This window comes from Parathielavia appendiculata (genome assembly GCF_033297405.1).
Source record: "Parathielavia appendiculata strain CBS 731.68 unplaced genomic scaffold N657scaffold_2, whole genome shotgun sequence".
Lineage (NCBI taxonomy): Eukaryota > Fungi > Ascomycota > Sordariomycetes > Sordariales > Chaetomiaceae > Parathielavia > Parathielavia appendiculata.
Genome location: NW_026944221.1, coordinates 2148233 through 2171278, shown reverse-complemented (window position 1 = coordinate 2171278; position 23046 = coordinate 2148233). Strand labels below are relative to the sequence as shown.

At 55.6% G+C, this 23046-nt stretch overlaps 9 protein-coding genes across 9 annotated transcripts; 5 read left to right on the top strand and 4 right to left on the bottom strand.

Annotated features, from left to right (window-relative positions):
• Positions 1-1960: 1960 nt before the first annotated feature.
• On the bottom strand, positions 1961-2827 carry N657DRAFT_565458 (DNase I-like protein; the record flags this gene model as incomplete). Its single annotated transcript, XM_062788362.1, has 1 exon — positions 1961-2827. The coding sequence occupies one exon, from the start codon at positions 2825-2827 to the stop codon at positions 1961-1963; it is 867 nt and encodes a 288-aa protein (XP_062651205.1).
• A 418-nt stretch (positions 2828-3245) lies between these two features.
• N657DRAFT_564885 (uncharacterized protein) lies at positions 3246-3734 on the top strand (the record flags this gene model as incomplete). Its single annotated transcript, XM_062788321.1, has 3 exons — positions 3246-3273; positions 3371-3510; positions 3588-3734. 3 exons carry the CDS (start codon positions 3246-3248, stop codon positions 3732-3734), a joined length of 315 nt encoding a protein of 104 aa, XP_062651204.1.
• Positions 3735-4212: 478 nt separating this feature from the next.
• Positions 4213-6024, top strand: N657DRAFT_564979 (uncharacterized protein; the record flags this gene model as incomplete). The annotated part of the gene is made up of 3 exons (XM_062788325.1): positions 4213-4399; positions 4455-4800; positions 4857-6024. The coding sequence occupies 3 exons, from the start codon at positions 4213-4215 to the stop codon at positions 6022-6024; spliced, it is 1701 nt and encodes a 566-aa protein (XP_062651203.1).
• A 437-nt stretch (positions 6025-6461) lies between these two features.
• On the bottom strand, positions 6462-8149 carry N657DRAFT_661557 (uncharacterized protein). The gene is made up of 3 exons (XM_062795100.1): positions 7768-8149; positions 7605-7697; positions 6462-7539 (listed from the first exon to the last, which is right to left on the bottom strand). Exons 1-3 carry the CDS (start codon positions 7816-7818, stop codon positions 6697-6699), a joined length of 987 nt encoding a protein of 328 aa, XP_062651202.1. The 5' UTR covers positions 7819-8149; the 3' UTR covers positions 6462-6696.
• Positions 8150-8756: 607 nt separating this feature from the next.
• Positions 8757-12200, top strand: N657DRAFT_210539 (cysteine proteinase). The gene is made up of 3 exons (XM_062786244.1): positions 8757-8866; positions 8919-10027; positions 10080-12200. The coding sequence occupies exons 1-3, from the start codon at positions 8846-8848 to the stop codon at positions 12130-12132; spliced, it is 3183 nt and encodes a 1060-aa protein (XP_062651201.1). The 5' UTR covers positions 8757-8845; the 3' UTR covers positions 12133-12200.
• Positions 12201-12693: 493 nt separating this feature from the next.
• On the bottom strand, positions 12694-14711 carry N657DRAFT_641420 (WD40 repeat-like protein). The gene has a single exon (XM_062792142.1). The coding sequence runs from the start codon at positions 14622-14624 to the stop codon at positions 12813-12815; it is 1812 nt and encodes a 603-aa protein (XP_062651200.1). The 5' UTR covers positions 14625-14711; the 3' UTR covers positions 12694-12812.
• Positions 14712-14754: 43 nt separating this feature from the next.
• Positions 14755-16230, top strand: N657DRAFT_641419 (N-terminal nucleophile aminohydrolase). Its single transcript, XM_062792141.1, has 4 exons — positions 14755-15004; positions 15058-15215; positions 15275-15524; positions 15589-16230. The coding sequence occupies exons 1-4, from the start codon at positions 14829-14831 to the stop codon at positions 15788-15790; spliced, it is 786 nt and encodes a 261-aa protein (XP_062651199.1). The 5' UTR covers positions 14755-14828; the 3' UTR covers positions 15791-16230.
• Positions 16231-17532: 1302 nt separating this feature from the next.
• On the top strand, positions 17533-19613 carry N657DRAFT_678035 (DEAD-domain-containing protein; the record flags this gene model as incomplete). The annotated part of the gene is made up of 2 exons (XM_062796033.1): positions 17533-17744; positions 17810-19613. The coding sequence occupies 2 exons, from the start codon at positions 17533-17535 to the stop codon at positions 19611-19613; spliced, it is 2016 nt and encodes a 671-aa protein (XP_062651198.1).
• A 1474-nt stretch (positions 19614-21087) lies between these two features.
• Positions 21088-23007, bottom strand: N657DRAFT_669276 (ORC2-domain-containing protein; the record flags this gene model as incomplete). Its single annotated transcript, XM_062795480.1, has 2 exons — positions 21295-23007; positions 21088-21202 (listed from the first exon to the last, which is right to left on the bottom strand). The coding sequence occupies exons 1-2, from the start codon at positions 22881-22883 to the stop codon at positions 21088-21090; spliced, it is 1704 nt and encodes a 567-aa protein (XP_062651197.1). The 5' UTR covers positions 22884-23007.
• Positions 23008-23046: the final 39 nt, after the last annotated feature.

Below are 23046 nucleotides of genomic sequence, written 5' to 3'. Positions count from 1 at the left end.
TCCAAGGTGGCAAGCTGGAATTGGGCAAGGCAACAAGCAGTTGAGCCGCGGACCGCCAGGTGTCGGCAGAAGATGCCTTGCGAATGAGAAGAGGCACCCGTACATGTCTGTTCCCAAGCAACGACAGGATAGGCAACACGCCAGCACACCTCTCCGTCCATGCTTGGTTCCTCATTGGAGACATCAGGGTTGGAATGCAGACTTTGCGGGCCAAAGCCCGGCCAAGGGCTCCTATAGGACAGCGAACCCGAAGAGTCAGACCTAGTCCTGCACGTCGCAGTCATCGGTCTTTGATCTGCAAAATGCCGCTGGGCTGTACCAAGGCGTTGGAATGTCGCTATTCGCAGACTGCTGTATCAAATATGCGCTGTCCGTTTCCCCGGCGACCCGGGCCATCGCTGCAGAGCTACTCGTGCGGGATAATGTGCCGTTCGAAGACGACGGTGCTAAATTGAAAGGATCGGGACTGCTGACATATCCTGACTTGCCACTGGAGGAGATCAAGTCACCGTCTCAGGAAGGTGCTTGGTTTCGGTTTCATTTTCGCCATTTCTACCCCATTGGTTTCATCCAACTCAAGTTTCAGCACCGAGAACCAATGGCTCCCAATTTATACCCTCCAACTTGGCGTCCCGGGCTAAGAGTCCCCCATACGAGGGTGATGATGGAATTTCGGCAGCAGCTGTCAATCGAGTCTCCGGATTGATTCGGCGGACTCTCACATCAAGGATTGTCCATGGCGATTGCATGCACGAGCAGCCGCACAACGTGCCGCATCATCTTGATCGACAGTGCAGTCCACCGGCTTTAATCAACAGGCGTTCACCAGGCAACCGGACCTCTCCGCGTGGCCTAAGAGACACTGTCTTGCTGCCGAAAGTAGTTGGTAGTCAATCACTCGTACAATCCAGTCCTGGTTGATTTGTTAGCGTGGCACATTACAGGCCCTGGACAAGAAGTAGGAAAAGGGAAGCATGACAAAGAAGTAAGAGAAGGAAACAAGGGAAGAGAAAAGTAAAGTTATAAAAGGAAGATGAAAAGGATAGAGGGAACAGGAGGGATAATAGGGAGGTCTGAAGGAGAAAGATGTTGAAGCGAAGGAATTGAAGATGGAGAATAAAAATTTACTTCCCTTTTCTCTAGATAGTGTGTCCTGTTTCCTCCTGAGTTCCACGCTAACCAGCAAAGCAGGGCTGGATCTTCCGGATTGAGACTCCGCATCTTCAAGGGGCAGGCACATCTCGCAAGAGATGGTGTTCTTGTGGCTGCTGTGCGGCACGAAAACCGAGGCATGTTCGCCCTCTCACGACTCGGTCCCTCCGAAAGGAGAGCGGGTCTCCAGGTGAGATTGCATCAACGATGACCGGCCAGTGTCACAGGAGGTCTGCCTGCGAAGAACCAAGGAAGCAGATATTCTTGTTTGACAATCTGAGTGTAAGGGAGCCACATAAGGTTCCCTATGCCGCACGATGTTCAACAAGGCCCGTTGTACCATCCACTCACGCCGCCCTTTCATTCCTGCGCCGTACTGTCATGCATCGGTAACACGACCCAAGTGATGCTGGTTGAGGCTGTTGATGAATGCACATGCAAACATCTTCATGAGGAAAGACCGGTAGATGAGCGGTGATTGCGAAATTGCTACCAGCGTACCTTTCAAGGCCGAGTTGATAGGTCTGGAAGCGGCAATGGTAACGCGAGGAAGTCCGCTGAGTTGTCCTTGGGAACCTCATGACTCAGACAATAGCTTGTCCGGGCCTCCAGGCAAACAAGATCGTGTTACGGCTCATGGACAGTTACCCGCGCATGCTGGCCCATCGATGGCAACCTGGAGGTGGCTACTGTGACTCGGTATCCGGGCCCTGCAGCATCCACACGAGGCAGATACTTGTGTCTGGAGAAGCGTGCGCTCGACCGTATTAGCGAAACGGGGACGGAGCGAGAACCAGACAGCTGGCTGTCACATGCTCGCTGGCGCGAGGGCTTCCACATCTGCAACCACGGGCCGATGATCTGAGAGGTATATCTTGTCATCGAATCGGTTGGGCAGAATTCCGAACGTCAAGAAGCGGAGGCTGCCCGTGTCTCGCACAAAAAGGAAATCGATGCGGGACGGTGGTTCGTCTGGGTTCCCAAATGAGGTGAAAGTTATCTCCCTGTTGCCGTACTTTGTGTCTTCCGGCACGAGATCTGCGATATCTTTCATCCCCGAGTCCTTGGCGGTCAGTATTTTGTAAGCTTCTTCTGTCGGGGTGCTGTTGAGGTCGCCAGTGAGGGACACGGGGAGGGGTGACCGGGTGGCGCGCTCTCCGGCCCAGGTTTCGGCAAGCTTGAGGAGAAGGCGTGCGCTTTCTTCACGCGCAATTTCACCTTTGTGGTCGAAGTGGGTGTTCATGAGCACAATAGTGGCCCCAGATCCGCGGTCCCTAAATAAGCCCATGGTGACAACCCGATTCAAGGCAGCATCCCATCCTTTCGACGGCACATCCGGTGTAGGAGACAACCAATACGTCCTATTGCGTAAACACTCCCAGCGGTCAGGCCGGAAGAAGATGGGAGAGTACTCTCCGGCCTCGTCGCCATCGTCCCGTCCTTGGCCGATATATGTCCACGCTGGACCCAATCGTGTTTGGATATCGCTGAGCTGGGAATGCAGGACTTCCTGGAGACAGATGAAAACCGAGTCCTGTCCAGCAGTCATGAACCTCAGCTGGGCGCAGAGCCTCGGGCAACGGACCGACCATGGCTCTTCTCCAGGAGTGGGGCTCTCTATGGCGAAGCGAACATTGTAGGTGATGAGGCGGATTGGCAGCGACTTAGATGCCATGCCCGTCATCGCTGCTGTCGAAAGGCGTGGCGTGTCGGGAACAGACCAAGGATATCGAGGAGGCGTCCCGCAGTCCCATAGTCCCGTAGTTTTGCAAAGACAGTCACGATTGCTTTCAAGTTCCGGACGATGTGTACGTAGGTCAGAAACCCGACTTCGACACTCTTGCGTCAACTTAAGGCAAGAGGTGCGGACTGTTCGGCTGAGCAGCTGTCCACCGTCAGGGTGCTGGCTCGCTTACGTCATATTTATAGCACCTAACACCCTAACCCGTTTTAAAAAGTGGAGCGTCGTTCAGACACATTGTGAAGCAGCGCGGTCCGTGCGCTCAACTTCATCGACCACGAGTCAACAGCAGCAACGCTTCCCAGGGATTGGCTCCCTACCACCTCGCATTCCATCTTTGACACAGCCCAGCATGGCGTCTGGATACGGCCTGAACGGGGGTAAGTCAGACTGGAATCTTCTGCTTCAATGGCTCGATCTCGACGACAAGTTTGGCATTGATGCGAGCTCTGCTGACCTGGCTCTGCCCATCCGTAGGCCCGTCCCGCTGCTTCCCCTTCTGGCAGGAGCTGCTCTCATGCTACGTGATCAACAGCTCCGACGATGACGATACAGGGAAGAAGAAGTGCGTACCTGCAATGGAGGATTACTATGAATGTTTGCACCACCGAAAAGAGGTGCGCGCTCCCCACGAAGCCGTCCCGTCGCAAAACTCGCTCGAATCCCTAGCTGACACGAACTGCTTGCTCTACAGGCTGCGAGAGTCAAGTTGCTGCAGGCTGCGTACAGAGAGGCCGAGGCCAAGAAGCTACAAGAAAACCCTCCGACTGCTGGACAAATACGGAATCTTGGGCTGCTCGACAAGGAGGAGGACACGAAGAAGGTGCTGGGGACGAGCTAGAGCATGGCCAACCACACTGCGCCCAAGCATGTGTATATTTGGTTACTACCAAGGAATCTTTACGGAATGAGCAGTGACGTTCGAGATGACAGTCTCGAGTGGCTGTCGGCCGGCCGAGCACTGCGGGTCCATTGGTGTGCTGGTGAATGTTTGGTCCCAGGTGCCGAATGCCTTGAGCGCAAGATGTGATTCACCTCACTAGTCGCAACATTGTACCAGTTTCATTGACGATAAAAAGCAGCATTTCGCGACAAAACCACTCAATTATCAATTGATGGTCCGCACACAGTATATCGCAAAAGGCAGGGTCGAGGAAGGTACCTGCCAATTTCCACCCATACCGGGTCGCTCCTCCTTGTTATGATCGTCCAAACTTGCGATCGACTGCCTTTTCTGGTAGCGATTTTGATTTGCGGCTCTGGCCATGAAGTAACCTAATCGCCGGTGTGGATGGTCTCCAGATCTGACATACTTCAACATGCCCTGCCTCCGCGGTATTGAGGTCTCGCTGACCACCAAACCCGAGAACGAGCCGATCCCTGAATATCCGCACCCTGAAGGTGTGTCAACTCGAATTCTCGGAGCACTCACGAGCCGTACGAACGGCCAGGCGGTACATCGCAAGGCCGGCCCGACCGTGGCAGTGTACATACCGTCGATACCAGGTATGATTTCAAGCCTGGCACAAATTGGCGCAAGAACCAGAGCTGATGGGACCAGGCACTCGATTCGCCGTCAACTACAGCATCAACAATGCGCCGCCTGCCCCCTGCAAGTACATTCTCTTCCGACTGTACATAAACGCCCGTCCCATTGCTGCCTGGGGAATAGATCCCGATGCTCGGCCGAAGGGCAGGGTTGTGAAGTCGCTGTGGGCACCCCGCGCCCGATACCAGGATCAAATCGGATTCGAGGGTCGCAACTATGTGTTTCTTCCTGACCAGCCGCACAAGTCCGTGGCCGAGGACGGCGGTCATATCGAGATACAGGTGTTCCGGGCCCAGGAGAGGCGTGCTCGGGCACCGAGGTTGGAAGAGTTCGGCTTCCAAGAGAATGACGGTATTGCGTGAGTTTCTCCGGAGCACGACAGTGTGCCCTGCCGTTTGCTAATGGGGTCTTCAGCTCGCCCACCATTGGTCTTCTCGACGAGCCTCATAATGCGTGCTTCCACGACTGGCATCTCCTGGACGCAAAGGACTCGCCGTATGCCCGCTTTAGGTTGCACTACCGCTCATGGCAGAATCTCAAGCAGCTCAACCTCATCCCGTCATCTGAGCTAGAGCTTCTCTGCTCCCACTCGCCGAAGGCCCTCAGACTGATCGCCAAGATGGAAGCCGCCTTGGAGGTGTCGGGTGATGATGATGATGATCCGGAGAAACATTCGTCTCCATCCGGGAACTCGGACGAAGCCGTGTTTGACGATTGCCAAGAGGAACCCGATGGGAGTGACGGAAGAGACAGGGAGACACCATTCTGTTTCCTCAAGAAGCCGCCCGAGATATTCCCGGCTGTATCGTCCGGTTTCCGGATTCCTCAGCCAAGTAAGGCGCTGCGCGATGCATCCCGCGAGTCGTACCTGCAGCGGCCCCTCCCGGAGCTACCTGTCGAGGAGCCGATCAGGGACTCGAGACGATCTTCTGCGGCCTCCGCGGTATCGTCCACCCTGTCGATAACACCGTCGCTTCTGCAGTATGTCGACGAAGAGTCCATCAACCCCGACGAGATCGAGGTTGGCGTGGCACAGCTTGTTGAGCTCCCACCGTCCGAGTCGTCTCTCCGTATCGTTCCAGATGAAGAACCCAACCATGCGGACAACTCCATATCGGACTACGAGACCTCTTCTAAGTCAACACGCGACTCCTTTCTTGGAAAACTCTCGCCCGGCCGTTACTTGCCCATGACCGGCAACGGGCTCGAGCGCGGTATCGCGCTCTTCACATCGCCGACACGGTCCATATTTTCAAGGGCTTCAAACGCCAGGCAGTACCTACCGAGCGATCTCTGCTCTCCACGAGGCCAATCACAACTGGACGGAGCCACTTTGAGAGACACGAACTACGTGGCCGGGAGTCCATCCGCAGCCCGAAGCACGGCTGACAAGGACCCTTCCCGGCGCGAGTCTAGTCCCTCGATAGGCAGAGGCGCTGGCATGTCGCTGTTTGCGGGACTACGCAAGAAGAAAGCCACTGAGTCGCCGAGTAAACCCACAGGCATGCGTCTTGGTCGCGACAATCGCAACCTGGCGGATAGCGGTAGAATTGTCAAGCGAACTATTGGGAGCTGGATGTGATACCCTGGCCTATTCTGTTGTCACCCTCATAGATAGACGCGATAGTGATGGACGGGAACATCGGAGTTGCTCCGACTAAGCACGGTTTATCATGGTAAGGGGATGGGCGGTAAATTCTGTCGCGGCATTAGGTGCTCATTTTGCCCAGTAGCTGAGCAAGGCTGGTGATTGTGTATTAGTGTCTGAATTAGACATGGAAGCCCAAATCGATTAGGGCATGAGGCAACATGGAGTAGTCATCCTTGAGCGAGCATCTCAAACTGACGATGATTGCCAGAAGCAGCAAGTCAATCTCATGCGCTCCTCCATTTTTTTCTTCTCTGTGAATGGGAGAGGCAAAATCCCACATGAGTTGAGGGAGAGAACTTGAACAGGTGGCAGCCTTGAAGGGAAGGGTTTATAAGGCACGGTACTGCAAACACTCGCAACAACGACCACTGGACGCTCTGTCTGTGTAGCGCAGGTAGGAAAAAGGCTATGTACTTGTTCGACCACCCTTGGGAAAACCATGTCCTTGGGTCTGCTGAAGAGGCATAGTCTCCTTGTCTAATTCCAATACATGGCACTTTATTCGTGTTTGTTCCCCGCTGCTACCAGACCCTCAACCACTGTCATCCTCCATAATTCCATCACCCTCGCAACTTTCCGCTCCTCCTACCCTAAACTGGGAAGTCACCACCACTTCTCAAACAGAACTCGGCTCTTCTCCATCCCGATTCCTCCAGGCGATGTTAGTGCCTCCACGAACTCATCCGTCATGGCCGGAACACCGCAAATGTAGACCAGCGCAGCCTCCTTATCCACCCCTACAGCCCTTTTCACATCTCGAACCATTATGCGCCTCCTCGAGAATGGCACAACAGCCCCACTGCACCTCACCATATGCCTTTCAGCTCCGTCTGCGTCACTCGGCCCATCACTTGTTCCTCCGGTAAGAAACAGCTCCAACCTACCCCTGATCCGCCCACTCTTTATTAAGTCCACAATCCTGTCCAGAAAGAGAATCCCTTTACTATCCCTCACGTGGTCGACGCCACAACCGCGGGGATCCTTGACGCTATACAAAACCCTCACCTCAATGCCTCTCCACATCTCTCCTGGCTGCTGCTGCTGCTGCTCGCCAATGAAACTGAGCATGCTCATGAGGGGATTGATGCCCATCCCGCCCGCGACAAATACGAGCTTGCGTAAGGCGCCCGGAGCAACATTGCTGGCTAGGTAAGAAGAAAGAGGAGGGAAGACAAAGCTCCCACCGATGCGGACTCGGACATGCGTGTGCAGGAGCTGGGGGCTGGGGAGGAATAAATACGCTGCAGGCGGGTTTTGCGGTGAGAATTGGATGGCTAGTTCTATGTACCGGTATGGCTGGGTAGGCCCCGAGGAGGGGTCCCAACTTGTTGGGCAGGCAGAAGGGATGTACGCTAGGGTCGGACAGGAGGTGATGGTGAAGCCGCCTGGTCCGGGAACATTGGCTTGCGGGGGTGGGTAGAGGTCTACCCATTGGCCCGGAAGGAACTAGGTTTGTGAGTTCTGAATTAGGCTGCGACGGCGGCGGTGGTGGAAGGGTGAGGGATGCTCACTGTAATGATCTCACCCAGGGGGATTTCAAGACGAAAGAGGCGGATGGTTGGCGTTATTTGGGTGATGTCGGAAATAATGACGGTATGCAGCAACTGGCACAGTTTGGTTAGTGCACTCTCACATCAATGAGGACTACCTTAGGCAGAGAAGCCCATAACCCACCGGGTCGCGAGGCTCATGAGCCGTTCGTTCGATATGGCTCTGCTTGCTCATGTTGCATTAGGAAAACAAGGATATCGTGGATGAGCTGATCTCTGTACGGGTGACAGGCCGGTGGTGCCCGATCATGCCGTGGTGGATTTGGTCTGTTTCGATGCCGGAGTATCCGGCCCCGTCCCGCCACATCTCCCGCCGGTCTTGGTTGCCGAAGTGCCCCACCCGACACTTGCTTCCAGTGGGAGACATGAATCGGTACCTGATTAGGATTGGAAGCAAGAAGCAGGCAACTGTACTTTACCTGCTCTGATCTTATTCCCTTTGGGGCCCTCCTGTATATAGAACCATTGGATAAGCACAGTCAAGAGCCACTATTGAATGGTTCACGTTTACTCCTGTCCTGCTGTGAACCGCCCTGCCGGACCCCGACAAGGGGCTTTTGTTAGCAGGGCCAAGAACATGGGTCCAGTCCCGTCTACCAACCACGGCCGGTATCGCTGTATTGGGGCGTTTGTGATTGCAGCCTCGTGACACTGGTTCTTCCAGAACCTTGTCTGGTTCCATTTGGAGGCACGACGACAGAAACAGCCCTCTTTTAGACGCCTCTGGCTTGCGTTCAACTTTATGAATCCACAAAGGTAATGTTGTTGTCACGATTGTGCATTTGTTCTTTGGTTGATAGCGCCCCACAACAACGTCCTGCTTCCCTACCTAAAAATTCATGCTCCACACATCTGCGAGCGACCCACCCGAACACTCGTTCTACACTCGAGATTGAAGAACGTTGACCGAACTGCGACGCAGCTTTGCTGCCAGACTAGGATGTGAAGTCGGACAGAAGCCCGCCGCTGCGACAGAAACCCAGGATGTGCAATGGTCGAAAAAGTGCGTCCACGCGACAAGCGAACTCTGGTCTTGTCTGACAGGCGCTATAATAGGGCTCGTCTCGAATTCCACAAAACCGCACACTCGTTCCCGGATCATGGGTATGGAACCTGTGAACCGTTCCGCCGTTGTGAGCCGACTGGTCAAAGGCTGACGATAGAGCCCTCTCACATACAGATCTCTGAAGGGACCAGTCAGAATGCCGATTTTCGACGCTATGGTAAGTGTTCGTTCTAGCAGGAAGACGGGTTGTACTAACTGAACAACGGCAGAGACAACTCAGTGCGTATTTCAAGCCGCATGCTGACACTCTCGATTCGGGGCCCGGTTGCAGCCCCGCCCCTCTCCAGACGAGCGCCATCTACGCCCGGGATCGACCTTCCGCACCCAAACGGCAAAAACTCGACGCCCGCCCCGTAGCCGTGGATGAGCAAGTCGAAGACAATGAGCAGGATGCAGCGCCAATGGCAGACCGCCGTGGCAGCCAGTCGAGCTTTGCTCACTCAGTATCTCCTGGACTCCATGAATTTCAGACTGTGGAGGCATCCACTAAGGGAATGGGACGTTCCAACAGGCGCCGACGCCAACCGCAGGCCAATCGTCCTCCGGTGATGCACCATGGCAGTCGGGGTGCAGTGCCTCGTGCTGCAATCGAATCGATCGACAGTTTTGATGAGCTTGCACCGGTACCGGCATCCTCAACCCACCAGCAACGGAAGGCTCGTCTGCAGTACACCATCGAGTCCAGGTCCGGTGCTCTCCCCAGGGACGGTGTCGATCTGGGGATCTTAAAAAAAGCTCAGCCGGCTCGACCCTCCGGGCTACCCAAGCGAAGGAAGCGTACAAGCTATGAGGTTATTGTTGATGATCCGGACGAGCTGGTGGAAGATCCCTGCGGTGGAGGAGCCTCCCGAGCTGGTGCCGGACCAGCGACCGAAGACTCGCCGAAGCGTGACCCTCCAAGTCTGTCTCGAAGAGGGGATCTGAAGCCGACCAAGTGGAAGAGCAACTCAGGCGGCATCATGGCTGCTGGCGGCGTCAGTGTGGCAGCAGCTGTGTGCCAACCCAATCTCCGATATATGCCCAACGACAGGCAAAGCTCATGCTTCTTACAGCCAACCGATACCTCTGAGCTACGTGCTTTTGGGGACGACGGAAACAAGGCTCAACCGTATGAGTGGCTCAAAATCACAGCAAAAGCAAAAAGCTTGGCCTACAATCCGGAGTCGGAACTTGTCAAAGTCACCCAGGCATCAGACCAAGCTTCACCCATCTCCATTGGGAGCATGTTGTTTCTTAAGCTCCGCAGTAGCGCCGAGGCGTCGGAGGTCGTCAACTGGGCCCGCGATATTCTGAACATACGAGTCGATAAGAGTGAGAGGTAATGTTGCTTAAAAGCTCTTTTGCTGTTGGACCCTGCTGACGGCATTCAGGGGGAAGCTGGACCTTATGTGGGATAAGATGAGCAATGAGATAACCCGAGCTCGCAATCGGGCTGAACAACGGTGTCTGTCAGATGCAGAAATTGCCAGGCGCCCCGAGAGGATCGCGGATTCGGCAATGGCAGATGTTGCGCTGCCTGACAAAGCGCCAACCATTTCCCGGACCCCCATTCGACACCGGATGCAAGTCTCAGCACAGCTGCAGACCCCTTTTCCCCCTCGTACCGGATCCCCCACTGACGCGGTTCCTTCCGGGTCACGCTCCTTGAGAACGAGGCAAACCGCTCATCTAGTGCCGAGGTCTCCGACGCCCATCGTGCATGTCATCAGTCGCTGGTCCGAAGAGAACCGAGATTGGGCAAAGGACTGGACAGCGCCCTTGATCATCGAACGTACCACGGTGGACAAGGAAGACATCCCAAGACTAGACGAGGGCCAATGCTTGAATGACAATCTCATCGGATACGGTCTTCAATACCTCTTCAACCGATTTAAAGGGAGGCATCCGGACCTGCACAAGCGGGTTTATCTCCACAACTCCTTCTTTTACGAGAAACTCAAGGCTGGTCGGGGTACCATCAACTACGACGGCGTCAAGAGCTGGACGGCAAAGGTGGATTTGCTGTCCTACGACTACATCGTCGTCCCCGTTAACGAACATTACCACTGGTGGGTCGCGATCATCTGCAACCCAGGCAAGCTGGATCCGGACTTGAGAAGACTTTCGGGTAGAGCCGAGAGCCCGGGCAAAGAGGTCAAAGCTGATGGAGCATCATCGGACGTGGAAATGGAGGGCGTGACTGAACAGAAGTCCGATCAATCGCGGAGCTCGATTCCCTCGCACAATCCATGTGTCGGCGCATGCGACCTCGTCGACTTGGTGTCTGACGATAAGAACGTCAGCATAGACCTAACTTCGAGACCGAAGGCCAAACTGACGGGAAAGTTAAAGTCTGGAGCGAGAACATACAACCCAGAGGACCCGAGAATCATCACGCTCGACTCTCTGGGCTCCACCCATCCTCAGGCCATCAACCTCCTCAAGAAGTATCTTGTTGCGGAGTTTGAGCATAAGCGCAACAAAGTCATCACAGATCTGCCCCCGCAGCTAGGGATGAGGGCGATCAACATTCCTGTGCAAAACAACCTTTGCGACTGCGGCGTCTACCTTCTCGGGTACATCAAACAATTTGTTGAACAGCCAGATTTGTTTATTCAGACTTTGCTCCGAAAAGAAATCCCGGAATGGGATTTCAATCCGTCACATTTGCGTGAGCTTTGGCGCGACACGATCTTTGGGGAGAAAGCGCGCCAGAAAAACCATAGAGCCTCGTCTGCGAAACGTACGCCGAAAGGGAGCACAGAGACGAGTCGTGATCCTTCACGAGAAACCAGTGAGACTGTCAATGCATCAAACGGCAAGCGCGGGACTCGGATAGATTCCACAGAACAAGCAACCTCAGCCGAGACCACCGGCACTTCTGCAAATCGAGATTCCCTCAAGGCGGATACTACCACTGCCGACCGCGCTTGCTATGACCCAAGCCCAAATGACAAGGAACAGCCTCAACTTTCATCATCGAGTTCTACCCACCGCCCCCCACAGCAGCCCTTCCAGCAGAACAGCCACGATGAAGTCGTGGTCTTGGCTCCTCCTCAGGATGATGACAACGTCCTGCCGTCGATAGAGACGCCGGACGTGGAGGAGCTTCCCAGGCCGCCAGCGAAGTATCAGAACGATGAGCCGAGATTCATACGTCCACTCGCCTCCTCGTCAACAGGCATGCCAGAAGACGATGACACTGTCAGGGAAGTCGGCCCCGCCTCCTTCTACTCGTCCACGAAACCAAGGCGCAGACCCAACAGGGGTTCTCTGTCCTCCCCAGCGGCGGGCCAGCGCCCAAGGATGGCCGGGACCCGGCCAATGGCGGCGGTGCATACCAAAAGCCGTTTTGTCGTGGACGACGGCAGCAGTCCGGGGTTCGAGCCGGTCGTGGAAAGCGCGGAGATGGTGCGGAATTCGGACCCGATCGATCTGACTTGATCGCAACCGAGTCGACTGTAACAACAGAAAGAGAGTTTCAGTACTCCGCTGGTTTTATGCTCGATCAATAAAATCGTGACTTGGCGTCACCTGTTGTTTCTTTGGTACATGCTCGTTCCCTCGCATGAGATGCATCTCATTGTCTGCTCGTCCCCGGGGTTGGGGAGGAAGGTGAATTCTGGAGCGGCATAGCATGGTTCGGCGTCTTGGTCGCGGCGTACCATTGGCGTGGCATTGCATGGCACGGCACGGATTCGGTGTCATATGGTGGTACGTAGTGCCTTATCGGTTTATTCTCAGTCCCATCTATCTGTCCCTGTGCGAATGATCTGGAACTGCTGGAAGGCTGGTTCGGTGTTCTCAATATCAGACTTGCTGGCTTTCCTGAGCGTTGCTCCTACGCCGCACACCCCTGCTAAGTATTGTTGAGGAGTACGATCTAGAGTGGTATGAGCAGTGGGAATCAATCTCAGACAGCGAGCCGCTGTTGACGAAGCCAGCGCGGGAGAAAAGCACATAGAATCCCAAGAGAAAGGTCACATGACAACATCCTAGCTTTGCGCAGGTTCTATTCCGCAAATTGATGCACATCTGACTGAGAAGCGTGACAATTCCTGCCTGCCCCCTAGGGTATAGTCCACAACAAATCTGTGCCTGTCCTACGGAATACACTACTTCCATTACTCCTCGCCTTCTGACCCCGCCGATGTCCCGTTCAGCTCTGCGCCATCCTGCTTTTTAGGCGCCACCTTGGGCACCTCAAAGATGACGGCGCCGCATCGCCCTTCCTTCAAAACCTTCCACCTGCCCAGCCGCATCTCCTTGCCTGTGACGGCCACGACGCACAGCCCATCCCGACCCCTCTCTCCACGCTCGAAGATGGCGATGTCGTTAACTATACCGCGGACTAAGTCTCGGTACTGACCTCGACCGCCTGAATCTTCCGACTGTATCCCGTTTGCTGTAACTGTTGGCAATGAAGCGCCGCCTAGCACACCAACAGCTTCAATCTTTTTCTTATCCTCACTCAATCTCCACACGCGGATGCAGCCGTCCCAGCTGCCGCTCAGAATGAGGTCCGAGTAGGGGATTGTCCGCAGCGCGGTGACGCCTCTCGGCTGCGGCGCGGGGACAACCTTGGGGTCGGGGACCTCGTCCGCCGACGCCTCGGACGGCTTGAGGGGCGGATCGATGCCGTGTGCGCGGGGCACCACGTGCAGCGCCTTCTTGCGCTGGATGCTCCACAACGAGAGGTCGCCGTTGTCGCTGCCCGTGACAAAAATTTCGTCGTCAATCATGGCGACGCGGTCCATGCTCCCCTCGTGCGCTGCGGAGGCGGGGTCGATATTGGGCGGGAGTTTGTGCTTCTTGCTGCTACCGCTTTCGCCACCGCCGCCGCGGAAAACTAGTTGGGATTCCTCGGGGACTTTCCAGTACCGGGCGGTACGGTCGCGCGCGCCGACGCTGACGCAGCGCTCTTGGGCAAGGGCGTCAATGTCGAGGATCTCGTCTTGGTGGCCAAAAAGGGTCTCGACGTAGGCTAGCTCGTCAAGCGACCAGACTTTGACGGTGCGGTCTTTAGAGCAGGAGAAGAGCTGGTTCGTGCCGCGGCGGAAGGCAAGGCCTGTTACGGCGTCGCGATGTTGGGTGAAGGCGCGGATGGGTTTAAGATCGGCGGCATTGTAAACGACGAGACGGCGGTCGACACCGCCCGTCACAACGTACTTGCCGTCTTGAGAGGCCTTGACGGCGATGGGAGCTCCCGTGTGGCCTTGGTAAGTCTTATCTTTGGTTTTGCTTGGGTTGGCTTTGGCGAAGCATATCCTCTCAGGTCGCCTCTTGGGCGGTGCAGGGGGTTTCTTGGATTTCCTCCGTGTCGCTTGAGGCCACTGGTTCTTAGGCAGATCTTGCAACTTCCACTTCGTAAGATAACCGTCCTTGGTTGTCGTGTAGGCGTATGGAGCGCACACGGCCACCGACGTCACCGAGCCCGAATTCCAGCGGAACTGGGTATGTGATGCTTCCCCAAAATTAAGCTCTGAGGCAAGCCGACGGTAGACCTTACCCTTCGACTCGGCCACGTCCTCTTGTAGCCGCTCCGCGAGCAAGTCTCGGTCAATCTCCTCGGCATCAAAGGCGTACTCGTCCTCCAATTCTACCTCCTTCCGCGCCTTTTCCAGATAGCGCTGGGCCAACCTCAAGCGCTTCTCGGCCGCCGTCTCTCCTTCTCGATCCGACTGGTCTGAACCAGCCTCAGAGCCGCTCCGGTCCTGGACATCATCTCCGCTCTCGTCGCTCTCAAGATCGCTGCCGGATATCGACTCGTCTCGCTCAATGGCCTTCGTCTTGGGGGCAGCGGCGGGTTTCGCGGCGCCCTTGCTTGCAGGCTTGGGGGCTGTTTTTGTCGCTGCAAGCCGTTTTTTCGGTGCCTCCGTCACTGCTGGACGTTTCCTCTTCTTTTGGGCCTCGGGTGCCGTGAAAAAGGACGACATTGTGGCTGGGTGCGGCCGGTGGGAGTTGGCTGTCGGGCCTGTCTGCGCTGTCGCTGACTTTTGCCTTTGCGTGAGGCAGCTGCTTCAAAAATTCTGAGCGGGTCCAGAAAAAGTTGGCCTGCATCGGTGGAGCAAAACGCCGACGCCGTGCCGACACAGCTTGAGCCCCGATTGGCCTGGACCTCAAAGGATCCCCACAGCTGAATGGGACCAGCTTGGCAACCTGGGGCCCAACCTGGCGAGCCTAGAAGGCTGAGCTCCAAGTGCGCGTTCATGACTGCCTGCCAAACCGGAAGCTCCGAACCAAGAGACCGAGGGAGACAGAAGCATCCTAACCCAACCCAACCACCCACCTCGACCAACACATACAACGCCAAAATGTGGGTTGCGAATTTGGGTAGCATACGGAATTATAAACTAACGGTACTCCCAGGGAGGTTTTACTCGGAATCACGGGCAAGGACTTCACCCTGATTGCGGCGTCCAAAGCCGCCATGCGCGGAGCTACGATCTTGAAGGCAGCCGACGACAAGACGAGGCAGTTGAACAAACACACATTGATGGCCTTCTCTGGCGAGGCTGGCGATACAGGTTGGTGGCTCGGAGACCACGACAAACAGACCTCAGCGCGGCTAATTGCTACCCAACAGTCCAATTCGCCGAATACATCCAAGCCAACGCCCAGCTTTACTCGATGCGCAACGAGACGGATCTGTCACCTTCCGCTTTGGCACACTTTGTTCGGGGTGAGCTAGCGTCGAGTCTTCGATCGCGGAAGCCCTACAACGTCAACCTCCTTCTCGGTGGCGTCGACCCCATCACACATAAGCCGAGCCTGTACTGGCTTGATTACCTTGCATCCTTGGCTCCGGTGCCATATGCGGCGCATGGATATGCTCAGTACGTTGCTTCGATGCATGCCTTAGCTGGCATGTGAGACCACCGCGTGCTGACTGTTCAACAGATACTACTGCCTTTCCATCCTGGACAAACACCACCAGCCAGACATTGCCCTCGAACGGGGCATGGAACTTCTTACGCTCTGCGCAGACGAGTTGAAGAGGAGGTTACCGATAGATTTCAAGGGGCTGGTGGTCAAGGCGGTCACCAAGGATGGGATTATCGACATGCCGTTCGACGACGACAGGATCGTCAAGAGCGCTTGATTTTCGGGTGGACATGAAGTCTCGCAGGCACATGAGTTGTGTATGATACCTGGTCATAGGACAATGGGCGCGGCCAACGCCTGCTGAGATTCTCTTCAGTATGCGTCCTCGTTTCGGCCAAGTGATACGCACCAAGGCCCCATTGGAGGTTCAAGGTCTGAATCGTTACAACAGCGGCGCTTGGGGGACGATCATACTTTACTGCGCGATGGGGCGCGGAGGATGGATCATTCCGAAGGTCGTCGCATTTCCTCTCAATATGCCTGTTGTATTTTGCTTCTGTTGCAACTCCGTCCTGGCTCAGTGTGGCGAAAAGAGCATAAGGTTATGTCGCTTTTCCATCCATTGCACTCATTGCCCATAACCAATACAAATTGCGTTCCTGGGGCAATCGGACTTCTCCTGGCATCGGAGGGAAGTGAGGACTTGGTGCCTTTATACATGTGTATTCTCTACTGAGGTCGATGTGACATCTTCCCAACGCATGAACCCCGCCGAAACGGTAAAACCGGCCAATCCACTTCCATGGCTGTAGGTACCTGAACTCCTTCTACTAGCCATACTCCACGTTCGAAATGGCGCTAAGACCAAGACTTCAAGTCCAGGTATCATTGGGATTGGAAGATTTTGCGAGGCGGTGCGGTGACAGGATGGTAATGCAGGATTGTGGCAGGCTGCGCGAGTTACCTAATCTATCAAAGGACTGCAGCTCTCCGTGACGGAACATTGCCCGTTCTTGCCAACGGCCCACAACAGGCTGGAGTTGATGACAAGGCTGCAGAAGGTGAATCCTGCTACTTGCACCATTCAACTCGAAAACATCGCCGTTAACAACGCCCTAGATTTTGATTATTCATGTTGGTAGGTAGAGAAGCAACGCCACGTGCAAGTTGGCCTTCGCCCCTCTCAGCCCAGTAAACTCGCTCCCGTAGTGATCACTGCTGTCTATGAGTTGGATGACTAACTTGGGCCAAGTCGGGTCGTCCGTTACCGGCAAACAATGAGGGTTGTTCTCAGCTGAACGTTGCCACGGGATAGAACGTAAAATAACACTAGCATGCCCTGAGATGAGGCTTCTTCGCCATCAACTCGCCCGCGCCCCCCCCCCACAACGCCAACGAGAATCGATGTCGTTTCATCTACACGTAGTTCCAGGCAAGAGAAAAGCGTGGCCCTTGCCACAGCCCCAGACCGAAGAAATCGAGCACGGGTTTTTTGTGCCACACGGCTGCTGAGTTCGCCTTACCACATCCGACGCCAAAGTGGGTCCCTCGCCCTCTCCAAAACACTTTTCCTCCTCCCTCCCTCCTCTCGAAAAATCTTCCCCTTCTTCCCACAAACACCCAGGATTCTTGAATCCAACCCATTTCCGAACTGCATTTTCCCTTATCAACCGTCTTTCCTTTTCCTTTTTGAGGATCTGCATCTTCGGATTCTTCGAAAGGATCGCAGGAGACACGCTCCCTCTTAATAATTCGTTTATTGAGGCGAGCGCGGCGACCACAAGCGACATAATTTCGCGGAACGTGGAACACGAGTTTGAGAAAACACCAGTTTCGTGGTTCGTTCGCCAGAACATACTATTCCTTCGCGTTTTTTTAAAAGTCTGTCGACTTTCGTTTCTCCCGACTGCTCTCATTTGAACACGGGTTCTCTTTGAGAGTTCAGAGAAAAACATCGACCGTCCGAACGTCTACACGAGTCTTCGATACCCCTTCTCAATCGACTTTACGACAGCAAATATGGCGGACCAACTCAGCGGTGGCATGGGTAACCTGTCCCTTGATTCAGCTCCTTCGGCTGCCCAGCTCGCGAGCCAGGAGACCACTCGTCGTTCTTACATCCCTCCCCACATGCGCAATAAGGTGGCTGCTAGTGGACCCCCGATGAACGGCCCCCCTCCTGGTCCCCAGCCGGGTGCCATGAACGGTCTTAACAATAGTGCCTGGGCCGGGTAAGTCATAAGCTTGCAAGAGCAGCCAAACATACCTTTCGTTTGCGTTGCTAACTCGCGTGTAGTAACAACAACTTTGACGCTCGCGGTGGTAATTGGGGTGGCTTCGATGGCCCACAGCCTCAGCAGTCTTGGGGTGGCGGCCGGGGCGGTGGTTTTAACCGCAACGCGTACCGCGGCCCTGCTGGCGGTGGTGGTGGTGGCGGCGGCGCCATCGGTGGCGGTGCCGGCCGTGGTGAAGGCCGCTGGGTTGACGGCAAGCACGTTATCGGTGCTCCCGACCCTCGCTTGGAGCGTGACCTTTTCGGTACTGCCGACGACCCCAGCAAGCAGCACACTGGCATCAACTTTGAGAAGTACGACGACATTCCGGTCACACCTTCTGGCCGTGATGTGCCCGAGCCGGTGTTGACCTTTAGCAACCCTCCGCTGGATCCTCACCTGCTCGCCAACATTGAGCTCGCTCGCTACAAGATTCCCACTCCGGTCCAAAAGTATTCGATCCCCATCGTCATCAACGGCCGTGATCTCATGGCTTGCGCCCAGACCGGTTCCGGCAAGACTGGTGGCTTCCTCTTCCCCATCATGCACCAGTCGTTCACTCAGGGTCCGTCTCCCACTCCTGCCCAGGGTGCTGGTGGCTACCGACAGCGCAAGGCCTACCCCACCGCTTTGATCCTGGCCCCTACCCGTGAGCTGGTCTCGCAGATCTACGAGGAGTCACGCAAGTTTGCTTACCGCTCGTGGGTTCGCCCTTGCGTCGTCTACGGCGGTGCGGATATCGGCTCTCAGCTCCGCCAAATTGAGCGCGGTTGCGATCTTCTTGTTGCTACCCCGGGCAGACTTGTCGACCTCATAGAGCGTGGTCGTATCTCTCTCTGCAACATCAAGTACCTCGTGCTTGATGAAGCCGATCGCATGCTTGACATGGGTTTTGAACCCCAGATTCGCCGCATCGTTCAGGGCGAGGATATGCCGCCCACTGGTCAGCGTCAGACGCTCATGTTCTCGGCCACCTTCCCCCGCGACATTCAGATGCTCGCTCAGGATTTCCTGAGCGACTACGTCTTCCTCTCCGTCGGCCGTGTTGGTTCTACCTCAGAGAACATCACTCAGAAGGTTGAGTATGTCGAGGACGTTGACAAGCGTTCTGTCCTTCTCGACATCCTGCACACTCACGGCGCTGGTCTGACGCTTATCTTCGTCGAGACCAAGCGCATGGCCGATTCGCTCTCGGACTTCCTCATCAACCAGAATTTCCCGGCCACCTCAATCCACGGCGACCGCACTCAGCGCGAACGTGAGCGTGCTCTCGAGCTCTTCCGCAACGGCAAGTGCCCCATCCTGGTTGCCACCGCTGTCGCCGCTCGTGGCTTGGATATTCCCAACGTCACCCACGTCATTAACTACGATCTTCCCACTGACGTTGACGACTACGTCCATCGTATCGGTCGTACTGGCCGTGCCGGTAACACGGGTATTGCAACTGCATTTTTCAACCGTGGCAACCGTGGTATTGTCCGGGAGCTTATTGATCTCCTGAAAGAGGCCAATCAAGAGGTTCCTGGCTTCCTTGAGACCATCGCCCGCGAGTCGTCCTTCGGTGGTGGCGGTCGCGCTCGTGGCGGCGGGGGCGGCGGCCGTGGCCGTGGTCGTGGTGGCAACTCTGATTTCCGCAAGTACGGTGGCGGTGGCTTCGGCGGTGGCTTTGGCAGTGCGCAGCACGGCTCTGGTGGCGGCGGCGGCGCCGGTTATGGAGGTGGCTTCGGAGCTCCCTCCGGCGGCGCTGGGGGTTATGGCGGCGGTTACAGCGGCTACGGCGGTGGCTACGGCAACCCCGGTGGTGCCGGTGGCCAGTCCTGGTGGTAAATCACCTGGCGAATGCCGCGACATCTTCATCGCAATATCTTCGGCGCATCGGCTTTCCCTACCTGGTGTTGCATTTCTTTCACGCCATGCATTACTTTTCGGTTTCACTTCTGGAACGTTCGGGATCTTCCTAATGCGGCGAACATGGCTTATCATTTCCGACAGGAGCCCGACAGGTTTCGATGCTAAGGTTCCCTCTCTGGCTTTGACGATAGACCGGGGTTTTCCTGTTTATTGAAGCGGGACGACTCTATTCGACGATTTGATACCCTTAGACCAGAAGACTCGAAACGTCGACATTGCTTGTCACCTCATGCCAAGGATGGCATGATTTGCGGGCCCGGTTGATGTGATCTGGAGACTGGATCTTTGATCGACCTTCAGGATGGTCGTCGTCACTTTTCTGCTTTGGGCCTGTTTTTCGGAGAGGGCTCGACGCATTCACATAGAAATGGGGGGTCATGGCACGCCGCAGGCTCTTTCATCTTCTCTTTATTTCCTTTTTGACGACATCATCTCATAGACAAAAGTGGATTTCTCGGTTGTTATCTCTGGTCGACTCGGCGATTCGACCTTGGCCAGGCGGACTCAGGTCCAGGGAGCATGTCAGGCGCGCTCCTGAAGAGCTCGAGGCATGATGAACTGGTAATTTATCGGCAGTTGAGGACTGGGAGCGGTTGATGGAGCATGATACCCCTTTGATGATTTCGGCCGGAAGAGGGGAAACAATGCTTCCTGGCTCTCAGCGTTGGCACTGGAACACCACCGGCGACCTGCGAAGGACGGGCAAAACGCGCAGAGATATGGGAGCGCAACGGGTCAGGCTTTTGCAGGGCCTCGGTTTCTTTGACCGAGCAAATTACTCGAACCGTGGCTTCGGTTCTTCGTGGCTCAAGACCGCAGTCTAGATACTGAGGAGTCCGAACAAAAAAAAAAAACCATGTTGCTTTCGTTTCGAAAGCCCGTGTCGGGTCCTCCTCTTTTCTTTTTTTTTTGTGACCATGGCGTGGTTTCCGTCCGGTTTGACCCTGCTTGTTTCGTCGTGCTGCGTGAAGCTTGTGTCGAATCTATTGGTCCGTACGATTACTATTCATTTTATATGGGTTGGTTTATTCTCAAGGTATGGCAACGTGTGCGTTGCCATTCGATAACCAACTCTGACGGCGATAGAGGGGCAGTAAATGTCTTGACAGCATTCCTAAGGAGATTTGGGTGTCATGTTTTGTGGCAAGATTCCTTTTGTCTTCCGCCTGTAAGCCTGATTCACTCCCTGACTTTCATGCATGCGGAACCTGGAGAGAAGGACAGTTCACGGTATATTGTATAATGCGGCTCATCCCAACAAGGGTATCAGGTCTATCTGCTGCTAGCCCACTGTCCCATCTCGTACTACACAAGTTGAGGACGCCTCTTGAACACCGACTGCAATGCCAACCACGTTCTAATGTCCGTCTAACAATTTCATACCATCATGTTATGACATCAACTCCTCCAAAATCGACTCGAGCTCCTCTTTCCTAAAGGGAAGACTCAGGAGTTCCGTACCGATCGAGTCCTTGTGGCTGGTGATGATCTGGTGGTCATGGAATCTGTGTTTGTTTTGTCAGCAACAAACCCATCCTTCCGTCCTTTGGTATGGGTGGCGTGTATGAGTAAAAGAAAAAGAAAAAGAAAAACTCACTCCTTCAGCAGCGTCCGAAACGCCATCTCAGAGCTGCAGATAAACTCCTCCACCGCCTTGTTATACACCATCTTGTACTCCACCGCAACTTCTTCTCCCCCTCTTCCTCCCCCTCCCACTCCCCGGCCTCCCTGCTCCTCCTCCATCGCCACCAACACCTCGCCTACCAGCAGCCGGAACAGCGCCCGCGCGTTCTCGGGCAGACTGCGCAGCACGAACGCGACACCCTCCTTGCCGCCGGCCCGCCGCGACTTGCGACCCAGCAGCTCGTGCACCTCGTCGACGACCTCGAGCTCGCAAGGGCCGTAGGGCGCAAAGGTGGTGCAGTCGTGGAAGAGGAAGTTGAAGGACGCGCGCAGGCCGGCGTCCCAAAGGAGGGGGAAGTTGGGTGTGTCCGCGGTGCAGGCCAGGTGGATCCGTGAGTGGGCGGCGAGGCGGGAGAGGAGTGATTGTAGGGCGGGTTTGCGGAGCGCGGGGAAGTCGACTGAGTTTACCAGGATGGTTAGGCCGGAGGAGGATGAGGTGGTAGATAGATGGGTGAGGAGGGTTTGGAGGGTGGTGGACGGGTTGAGGCCTACTCCGCCGCCGCCACTGCTGTTTGAGGTCAACGGGGAGGGGAAGGCGGCGGTCAGGGTGGAGAGGATGTCGCGCGCGGTAAGGGTGCGGACGTAGCCGTTGACGATGACGACTTTGTGGTGGGGGTTTTGGGAAGAGAGGTAGGTGGCAAAGCTATGCAAGAGTCGGCGCTTCGAGCCGTAGCCATAGAGGCAGGTGCTGAAGCCCTGGGAGAGCTCGAATGCCCATTGCGCGAAGGACTCGGCATGGAGGTTTTGGAGAAAGTTGACGTCGGCGGCGTGAGGGTCCTTGAGTTGCCGAAGGACGGAGAAGTATTCGTCGTGTGTGAGGAGATCGAGGGATGACAGGGTGTTGTTGGATGTCTTGGCAAGCCCGGGCTTGTTCTGGTAGAAGTACTGTTCATGGGGAGGAAGGTCTCGTGGTGGCGTTGGCGACCTTTTCCGGGCTGCGGCCCTTCGTTTTCGGCCGGGTGACTTTGAGGGTGCCGTAGGCTCTTGGGCTTCCTCCTGACCCTCCTGCCCTTCTTCTTCGGCCTCGCTGGACTCGTAGATCTCACGGGCAATGTCTCCTTCCTCAACCTCGTCTTCGCTGACCGTCCCGCCCATCACTCGATCGATGAGGGCTCTGGCGCTCTTCCTCCTCGCAGACCTGTCTGCGATGTTTCGCCGACTTGGAGTGTCGAGACCATCGACTTTGACTGGGGTCTCAGCCAGTGATCTCGGTCGCTTGGCTGAGGGTGTCGTTGCCTGGGCCATCGGCGTCCCTGCTGCTGCGGACTTGGGAGGTCGGCCACGCCGCTTGGCAGGGGTTGTCTCGACAGCTGTTTGGGCATCTTCGGCAGCACCATTTCGTCTCTCTTGCATGTTCCCATTAGCTGAATCGGTCGTTTCCAGGCGCCGTCGCCGTCTCGGAGTCTCGCCTTCGTCAGGGACCTCGTACGGATCGACGGGCGCTTCCCGCTTTCGAGAAGGACGAAGCGCCGTGGCCTCTCTCGCGGTCTTTTTGCGTGCCATTTTGTTGTCACCTGACTTTCAGCTTCGCCATGTTCTGTGGTCTAAGGCAGAGTCGATAGGTGCAACCTGATTTCTTGATAACGTCGAGAATCTGGACATGCGAAGACGCGTTTGTCGCTCCAGCAGCGACGCTTGAGTATTTCAATGACATACATCCCTGTAG